General features: G+C 34.2%; 1 protein-coding gene across 1 annotated transcript; it reads right to left on the bottom strand.

Annotated features, from left to right (window-relative positions):
• Positions 1 to 7,127: 7,127 nt before the first annotated feature.
• Positions 7,128 to 8,895, bottom strand: LOC105055954 (uncharacterized). Its single transcript, XM_010937996.4, has 3 exons — positions 8,710 to 8,895; positions 8,479 to 8,608; positions 7,128 to 8,379 (listed from the first exon to the last, which is right to left on the bottom strand). Exons 1-3 carry the CDS (start codon positions 8,843 to 8,845, stop codon positions 7,659 to 7,661), a joined length of 987 nt encoding a protein of 328 aa, XP_010936298.1. The 5' UTR covers positions 8,846 to 8,895; the 3' UTR covers positions 7,128 to 7,658.
• Positions 8,896 to 10,370: the final 1,475 nt, after the last annotated feature.

Below are 10,370 nucleotides of genomic sequence, written 5' to 3'. Positions count from 1 at the left end.
GAGTATGGTGAGAGTCAGCTACATCGAAGAATTTTATGTTCGCTACGATCAGACCGTCCGTTTTAATGAATTAATTCTCTTGGAATTTTATGAAATGGCCCAGGTTGGGTTGGGTTGGGCCAACATTCCCGAGCCATTCAGGAATGGGCCGAATCTAAGTACGATCTTTTAGTGCCCTTGAATTACTTTCATCATATCTACCATGGTTTGGAGAGGTTAGACAAATGTGAGATACAACAATGTATCAATGCTGTGGAGACAATAGTTCTATAGTACTTCTTTCTCTTATGAAGATTTCGTTCTCAAAATAATATCACAACAACACGTAGTTATCATTTAAGAGTGCATAGTTTAGGCTAGTTTTCTAGTGAGTCACAATGTTTCCATAGTGATTTGACTCCCATGGAGCATGGGTTAAAGGAGTTCAATCTGAAATATGAGGAAAACTGCAACTTTTATGATTTTGATGTGATTTGTCACAATCTTATATTGGTGTAGTTTGGCATTTTTTTTTGGTTAAGAGAGTGAGGGGTTTACCTGTACGATATTTGTCTTAGGCTTCCTCCTTCGATGTACTAGCCAAGACTCAAATGAAGAACTGGCCAGAGGAGTGGTATAACCATTGATGCAACCCCCAATAATATTGATTAAACCTTAAAATGGACCATACATAATATGTTTCTAGCCCATAAACTATTGTAGGGGATCCATAGCAGCTATGACAAAATATTAGAATGTCCATCTTTTTAGGGGACCAGAACATCCAAATTAATGGATGCATAACAGCATATAAAGGTTACCAATGGTTTGCAATGGCTACTTTAATGGTCTGCCTTCTGGTTGGCTTTAGTACAGATCACAAGAAAAGCATGAGAATGATAGGTCACTAAATTGATGTAATCTTATTTACTAATATATAGATTCTCAATAGATTTTACTCCTTGCCCAACATATTCCTAGTTTCAAAACATGTTCCACCCTTGTCGGTTGCATCTCTCTTATTATAACATAATTATTTTAAAAGAACAAAAAATGGACAGATGCTTGATCTTCTTCCACATGCATCATTCCATGGTTGATTATTATTATTATTGTTGTTGTTGTTATTTTCTTTGAGCTGTATTCCTTTCTGATTGTCACCTCCTATAAGATTACCTTATGCCACTTGTAATCACCAACTTAAGAACAATGTGTTACACCATATTTTTTCTTCGGTAAGTAAATTGATTTATCCTCCACTAATACTCTAAAATTCTCCATTCAATCCATGTGAACCAGATCAAAATGACAAAAAGCAGGCATAATAATCTATTGCAGCAGTCACGGAGGACGCAAGCTAGAAGACATTCTACAGACCATCTTTATCCCTTTATCCTTCCTTTGACAACTTAGTCAGAGCCATGCTAACAGCTTCTTCTTGGAAGGAGAATCATTTACAAATGCATCAAGAGACATGCATGCCAAAAAGCACTGATTATATGGTAAGACCAAGTTAAAATATATATGATAATTAAGATGGAATATGACAAGAAACTACGCTGCTGAAAACAAAGTTCCCACCTTAGTGACTGTCCATGTCATTAAATAAACAAATGGGATTCCAGATACGCACGCCTAAGATAATACAAGAAAGGGTAGTGTTAAGGTTGTCGCTTGGTTTTTGTCTGAAACTTGTCGATGTTATTATATGGTCATCGGTTTGAAGGGCATGTGCCTTCCAAGTCTAACTTGTCAAGCTCTGACGTTTAGCATGCGGTTCTTTCTTCCATGACCCTCCTGATTTAAGGATATTCTCACTGCTTTACCGTCATAATCATGTTCACAGCCGACCAAGAAAGTAATTAATTTTGAGAATGTGCTGGCTGATTGTTGTATATTTTGATCATTATGTAATGTTGTACCAGTTATCGCGGTGCCATTGTGCTGCTACCGTTATTGCCTCAGATACGTACGTATTGAAGGAGCTACAGATAAAAGAAATTAACTACTGTGGATTACATTACTTGCTTGGTGACAAATCTTTAGACCATGAGGTTAAGAAGTAGAACATAGACTTAAGCAGTCTCTGTGCATCTTCTCTGTCCTGAACTCTAGGGTAAAGGTGGCAAAAAGTCTGTTGGTGAAGTCTCCCACTGACTGCATTGGAGATCCGATGCCTGCTTTCACAGATCATCATTTGGATATAAATAAAAAGGGCTAAGCTCCAAGCCTTCTCTACCAGATACCTTTATGAAAGAAATGAGTTCAACACTAATATCAGTGATAGTAACGGTATTAGATCAAGGGAACCATGTTGCTCAACTATAGACATGTTCTCCTTCCATCAGCTGGGGGACTTGTAAAAGGGAATGGTTTCCGTAAAAGGTATGGTTGAGCAAGTCATACCATTCCTCTTGTTATTGCCATGCAGACAGAGACATTAATTCACAATATGTATGCAGAGAACCTTGAATGCAAGGTGCCTTATGACTGGCCTTCTCTGAATTGGTTCTGCTAACGTACAATAAGTTCAAATTTTCAGTCTAAGTATTTTAGAGAAGATGACTGTACTGTTGATTCCTTAAAGAACATTATGTTCTGAGTGGGTTTTTGGAAGTTAGAACGACCCCTCCTAGTCTTGGTTTAGGGGCTATTTTTATATGGAGATGGTATGGCCCATTTGCTAATTTGTGCTGTATTATATGCATGTGAATTTACATGACTTGGCAGATTTCAACATGAAAAGAAAGCAATCCTCCTGTTCTCATCTGCATGTAATTGGTTTTACAAGCTTTTTGAGCCAGGCTGCATTAAGTTTGCATATTCCACTTTTATTCTGCCAAGTCCATCTTGGCTACTTCCAAGAAGCACACCGATGTCTTTGTCCCACGAAGGGAACTCATCATCCATGCACGCATATGATGCGTTACAGGCAAGTCCCAACTATTGGAATATTTTAACTTTTTAGAATATTTATGATTCTAAAAAGGTTCAAATATTAAAGTTTTTATGTTTTTGAAGAATTGCATATTGCATATTTTATGCAAGTAAACTTCCATTTAATGAAGTCCAATAATTTCAAGATTTAGTTGAGCTTTGTGGGCCTTAGGCTAATGACTCTGCCAGAAATATTCTTTCTTGTTTACTTTCTCTACTTCTCTTGTGGGTGACCAGAGGAAGCTTGTGGGTCAACTTCAAATATGCCTTTTTCTTATTCATTTTGATAATGATATTATTTTAGCAAGGTTTGTTTCTAATTATTTCAAAGTATTTGTAAATACTAGCATATTGTTTTTCCAACACCATCATCATCATTATCATTTTCTTATTTCACTTTTATCATATTATCTTAGCAAAGTTTTTGTTTTAATTATTTCAAAGTATTTATAAATATTAGCATATTATTTTTTCAACACCATCATCATCATTACATTCTTGTGCCAAACTATGAGATTTTATCTTACATCATAATTTATTGTTAATCACTAATAATTTAGCAATTCAAGGTTGGCGAATCAAACAAAAATCATATGAGGCAGGCATTATAGAATATCATTTGGGGTGGACTTCCTATTTATCATATTTCTCTTAATACCAATCTTAAAGAAGAAACTTAAAAGTCAAAGACTCTTCTTGTTAATGGAGCCATTAATTTTATAACAAAAACTAAAAAAGTATAGTATTTTTTTTTCTTATTTTCATAATATAATTTTTATCAATACATACTATGTGGTCAAGTGATACACACTAAATAAATTAATATCAAATAAGTTAATACACACATCCAGCAAAATCTATATATAGCTTTTGAAACATAGAGTTCATTAATATATATTACATAGCTAAATAATACACACTTAATAAATTAGTCATCTAGAAACCTAATACATATCACCAAATAAATAATATATAATTTTTAAAATATTACGTGTATTAGTATGTACTACATAGTATAGTAACATGTACTCATTGATTTTCTGATACATATCATAAACTTCTTTGATATACATTTAGCAGTGATCTAATAATATACACCTCTAAGTAAACTGACATATAGTTTTTAGAATATAGAGTTTACCAATATATAGTACATAGCTAGATAATACATACTTAGTAAATTAGTCATTTAGCAACCCGATACACATCTTCAAAAAATTGATGTATAGTTTTTAAAATATTATATTCACTTACACACCCTATGTGGTATAGTAATATACATTTATTGATTTTTCGATTTATACTATAAACTTTCTTGATACAGATCTAGTAATGATTTAATACACATATTCATATAAATTGATATGTAGTTTTTAGGATATGCTTTTTATCTAAAAATATATATTCAATTACTATTGGGTATGTATTAAAGAAGCTTGTAATATATATCGAAAAGTCATTGAGTGTATATCACTAAGCCATATAATATGTATTTTTGAATGTAATATTTCAGAAAATTATATATCAATTTGATTAGAGGTGTGTATTGAATTACTAGATAATTAATTTAATAAGTGTGTATCATCTAGCCATATACCATATATTGGTGAACTCTATATTTTAAAAATTATAGAGGCATGTCTTGATTTGATGATTAATTTGTTTATTGCATATTATATGGCCATGTAGTATATATCAGTAAAAGATATATACTAAAAATGAGATAGAAAGAGAATATTATTTTTTTAATCACGAGACTAATAATTCTACTAGTAGAAAAAGTCTTTAACTTTTAGTTTTATTCTTTAAGATTGATATTAAGAGAAACATGGTAAACTATAAAGCCTGCCTCATAATTTTATTCTCTATTGCCCATCCCATATGATTTTTATTCCATTAAATCATATCTAGGTTAACTTAAAGGACCATTGTCTAAAAATCTACCAACTTGGAAACACATTCATTAATATAAAAACACATCCACATTGATGAACTATATAATGCAGCTACTACTTTTTTATGTCACGAGGCTATCGGAGAGATAAGCATATATAGAAAAACAAGGAAGAGGTTTAATTAATAGACTACAGAGGAAGGAAATGCATATTAGGTATATATAATATGACACAAATTATTTAGCAATGGAGTAGGTGTATTCCAACATTGCTAGAACTATAAAGGAAAAGAATGAATTCCAAGTTGAAATTTTGACAACAAATTAATTCCAACAATTTGTTCTTATCTGACAACTTTCTAGATGAGAAGTCACTTATGAGATGATAGGATAAAAAGTCAACATATACTGCAATTAACTAAGAGAGGCTATTGGACAAGCAAGTTTATTGGAGCAAGAGAACTTTTCAACTTGTGGATAAGATTCTATGCCTTCACCTGTTATATGCTGGTAGCATGTGGTTCTTTGAGCATTATTGCCATAAATGATGCTTTATTATTCATGCAAAAACTTAAAGGTTGGCTCCTCCTGATAGTTCTATATTTGGTGCACACAAAAAAAATATATACTTCCGAAATAAGGAAAACACTTAAAACTCATCATGAACATAAGCAGTGGCAGATCATAACTTTCAAAAGTGTTCTTTTTGAGATGATTCTTGTTGATAAGTTTGAGGTATTATAACTGTTAATGTTTGTTGCTTACAAGTTAGGCACATTTAAATATAATTGATGTCATGGAGAGAGTTTTTTTGAATGGAACATCATAGAGAGATTGATAATGAAATTTGTCAGGACTGGTAAGGTTTCTCCATTTCAATAATGAGTATAAGAGCGCATCATGTTAATAGTGTATATGAATGACACAATTGTGCAGCCCTCAAGGATGCGAACTTCTTTGTGTAAACCATCAAGCATATTGGAAAGAATAAAATGTCAATATATATCAGCTATAGGAGGAAATATATGTGAAGTTGGAAATATGGAATTGTTAATGATATGATACATAGTGAAAGTTTCCTCAAAAAAGAGAGCTTAAAGTAACATGATAAACATTTATTAATTGTTATTGAAGTATTATGGTGACGTACCAAAAATCCCAACTATAACAAATCTTGATTGTTGTGTTGATCTTGCATGGTATAAAATGCGAAAAATTATTTTAACTTCATGAAATTTCATGAACTATTCTTATTATATTTCCATTTGCCTGTAGTTTTTCTTGCATCTTTAATCAAGTGACGGCAATTGCAACCATAGCCAATTTTGATTTAGATAATGAGCTTTCAGTGATGCTATATTTGTCCAAATATAAGGTGATTATAAGAATGAAAATCAAGCATTTCATAGCAGTGAAGAAAATAAGAATTTCTGGCAGCAAAAGAAAAAAGAAAAAGGCATTTCAAAGTTGCATTCCAAATGTTAGCCTTCTTATATGTGATTGTGAGTTTGTGAAAGATGAGATATAGCTATTAATAGTCAAATTGATTACATCAAATTCAAAAAAATAGGTATATTCATGTCATTAATTGTTAAGGGATACTAGAATGTTGCACAGACTTGATGCTTATAGAGCTAAAACACAAATAAAGCAGAATGTCATCTACAAATATAGGTATAACCAATGGATTTAGATTATTCTTGTTTATATTCTCATCTACCAATTCATGTTACTATTCATTTTCTTATAATAGTTAAACTTGAAAGTTTTGATCACTATTTTATATTGACAAAGAAAAAAGCTTCAGAGATTTTAACAGCAATTTAATGCAATATATACGCTAAGCATCCTTGATAGTAATTCCCATCATGATATTACCATAATGATGAAGTATTATATGTCAATAGAGGACAATAATCATTAATGAAAATGATATAAACCTTAAATTTTAAATGTTTACCAGATAATCACATATCTCACACTTCTGAAAGAGAAAACAGCTTAAGAAGTAGCACGGAAACCAAAAACTACATAACCTTAGATCTTTAAGTAAGACATGAAATTAAAATGTGGGATTAGGTTTAATTGGAGATACAGCGAGTACTCTTCCATATTCAAGTACCAAAACTCTCAAATAATAACTAGACTAACTTCCGTTAAAAAAGCAAAAAAAAAAAAAAAATGTAGTAATTGCGTCAAGCATGATGTGGAACATAGTATGTCCAGAAAAATAAATACGGAATGACAGAGAAACTTTATTAGATAAGGAATTTAAGAGGTCCGGCTTTGTTTCTGGACGTGAGGTCCCTACGAAGGACCCAAGACATCTCGAGATGCTGTCCTTGATAGAGCCTAGGAAGGTGTTGCCAAATTCTCAAAGAACCTCCTCTTAATTAGTGCCTTCTAGCTTGGGTTTCCAAGAACTTTATAACAAGGAATTATCATTTCATAATAACCCCATGCCTATGCATGTTAACATATGAGGTTCTATAAGCGCCTTTCAACACAAGCAGCAGTCCTATTAGCACATGAGTGCATCCCAACATAGTAACGGGATGGGCCCATGTTTCCTGACACAAATAAGAGTTTTGAGTTTAAGAACTTCTGAGTCAAGGACAGCAAATACAGTTCAGGAATTGGAGGAAGATCCCAACAGGAAACAAACCAACACTACACAACTAATATAAAGTATTCGATTGAAGCAACCAAAGATGAGGAAACACTGGCAAGGGGTATGAAACGAAAAGCACATCAAACAACTCTTCTGAAGAGTGTTTTTATTGGGGAATAGCTGAATTGCAACACCTCCTCCTCCACACAAGTTTACACAGCTCATGTACAGCAGCAATCATATTTGTGCCCCAAGGATGTGCACCAGTTCATCAGGAAGACATTGCTGCTGCATCCCTTGATAGTTAGTGACCACAGGCGGATAGATCAAAGGGCTTATTTCATTCCAGTTCATGCTTCCTGATGTGCTAGTCCAATTGTTCTCGGCCACCATGTTTCCAGCTCCAAAGAAGCAATCCAGCCCTCGTAGTTTTACTGAGTTGCCCAAGAACATCTCATCAAGCTCGACTGCAATCTCATTTAGACCTTGTGATATACGGTAGCCTGATGGAGAATAACCATTGATGAAAGAATTGGCTTGCTCGGGAAGTGTAATTGAACCCATAGAATTTCTATTCAGGTGCTGTTGTCCCAGAGAAGAAGCAAGTGGATTTCCTTGCTCAGCTCTCCCACGGCAACAAAACGCAGCACCATCAAGGTTCATTAGAAACTTTGTGATCGATTCATGCACGTCATCGCTAGCATGGTGATCCACCTGGTTGAATTGGTTAGTGGAAATGGTTGGCATGGGCCAAGAGGAGTGATGGTTACCTTCCTTAGCACTCATGGTGTTGCTATCTTTAGAATCCTTGGTCCCCTGATTTCTTCGGCAGACTCGACGGGCCTGTTGTTGATTCTTGTGCTGCTTTCCCAGGAGCTTCTTCTTCAGCTTTGTGTTCCAGTAGTTCTTTATATCATTATCAGTCCTTCCAGGTAACTGTGCTGCAATTATGGACCATCTGATCACACAAAGAAAGCATAGCTATTACTGATACCGCTCTATACAGTCAATATTGAATGATGGCATGATTGCATGCAGATATATCCAATTTTATCACCTGCTTCCAATAGCAACATATAGGCTACATATGATGTTATCTTCTTCTTCAGAGAAGCCACCATGCTTAATATTGGGTCGGAGATAGTTAAGCCACCGGAGGCGGCAACTCTTACCGCATCGCTTAAGGCCTAATTGCCAATTAGGAAAAAATTCATCATTGTTTGCATTAACAGCAGTACCGTTCTACTTGTTTAAGAGATTTATGGTGTGTTTGAGAGGAAAATCATACCAATCTTCTGTGGGAGGGCGATCCAGTTTCCACCAGTGCCATGCTGCTCGATGTAGGACCTGAGCTTGGCATCCTCCTCGGGGGACCATGGGCCTTTCTTCACGTTTGCTTTGTCACAGCAAGGAGCTCTTCCCATGGTCAGGTCTCTCTTCTTTGGAGGTTGGGGCTGTTTCCTCGCTTCTGCATTTGATATTGTACTTAAGACTGAATTAGCCACTAGAGCCTGTCTTACCATTAAAAAATGGAGAGGAAACAAAAAATTGCTTAGCAAGAGGTTGGGGATGTTTTTTTATTTGTCAATACTTAGTATAAAAAAAGTATTAGGATTTTGTTAATAGTTAACAAGGGATAATTTTGTCAATGTAGAAATACACCCCTCACTTATTTCATCCATCTTTCTTTGCATCCTTTTTTATTTGGATAGATGTAAATTAGTGAGTCTGATGAATGGATAGTCCCTCCTTTCCTCCTTTTCATCATTTTTTTGAAAAATATTTTGATCCACATGATGGAAAGGGCCATCCATCATTCCTCTCATTATCCCAACCAAATTTAGGATAAACGTTGGTCAAGGTGCATACATGCCTTACCACAAGTTCCTTGCATCCCCCAAGAATTTATTTGCTACTATATCAACCAAAAGCTTCCTTGCTTCAAGTGAAGAAAGTTTTGATATACCTATAATTGAAAAATAGAATACCAAAAATTCAATAACTACTAAATAACTATAGTAAAAGAACTGGATAATTCGTGTATTACGTACGATCGAGTGCATTATAAACAAGCAGTTGGAGATGTAACTACGATAAGATGCAAAAAAAAAATAAGCATTAGACATTAACTTTTCAAAAAGCATTAATTATTATCCATGTAAAAAACAATAATTTCCAGTAAAAATATATAGAGTTGTTTTCTCAAAAGAGATTAAAAAGAGATATTTAGTGATGATCCAGGGGAATAGACTTTTCTGTGTTAGCTAGCTACACGACTTAGATGACTGCATTGAATAAATCAACTAAAAGGCATCACACCTTTTCGATTTCTTGCAAGAGTGATAACATGCCGACACCATTTCATGATAGCTAAGTTTATTTATACTTTTCTTTTGTTAGGTGACCAAATGAATAATTTAAGGTGCTGCACTGAGATTTCGGAGAAAATGAATCCTTGAATTACCAACATCTATGGAAGGGAGATATAATTCTAAGTTGGAACATGGTCAAACGTTAGATTATGAAATCCTTGACTTCTAACCTCTGCTGAAACCTTTCTCAGAAGAAACGCTGATTAGCCCTTCCTTAATTTTAGTTCTTTGTTCTTCCATGAGCCATCAAAGGAAGAGGAATGAGTCCAACTTACAGGAAATATTTTGTAAGAGACAGATGCTTCCACGTAAAAGGTTGTTGGGAGATTTATGAAACCCACTGAAGAAAGAAGGCACTTCATGCACTTTTTTAGAGGACCATATGTATATCAAAGTTTTTCTCTTAGTCTTCCTACCTAGATCTCTGTCTCAATCAATTTGGTCAAATGAACATGTTTTCATCATTCACGTCAATTCATCAGCTTGGTGACCTTCAACAAAATTACTGTCTTATTGGCTGCAATTTTACGGCATTAGATAGTCTTTTCTTCTCCCAGATAGTAGTTTTAAAAGTCAG

This window comes from Elaeis guineensis, chromosome 13 (assembly GCF_000442705.2).
Source record: "Elaeis guineensis isolate ETL-2024a chromosome 13, EG11, whole genome shotgun sequence".
NCBI classification, from domain to species: Eukaryota; Viridiplantae; Streptophyta; class Magnoliopsida; order Arecales; family Arecaceae; genus Elaeis; species Elaeis guineensis.
The sequence above is the reverse complement of the archived record's forward strand: the minus strand, read 5'-3'. Positions and strand labels throughout refer to the sequence as shown.

Excerpts from the sequence above, each read along its gene's own strand:
- LOC105055954 (XM_010937996.4), bottom strand. The coding sequence starts at position 8,845 with ATGGGAAGAGCTCCTTGCTGTGACAAAGCAAACGTGAAGAAAGGCCCA. Across the intron at positions 8,609-8,709 it reads CGCCCTCCCACAGAAGATTG|GCCTTAAGCGATGCGGTAAG; the intron begins GTATGATTTTCC and ends ATTGGCAATTAG. Across the intron at positions 8,380-8,478 it reads TATGTTGCTATTGGAAGCAG|ATGGTCCATAATTGCAGCAC; the intron begins GTGATAAAATTG and ends TTGTGTGATCAG.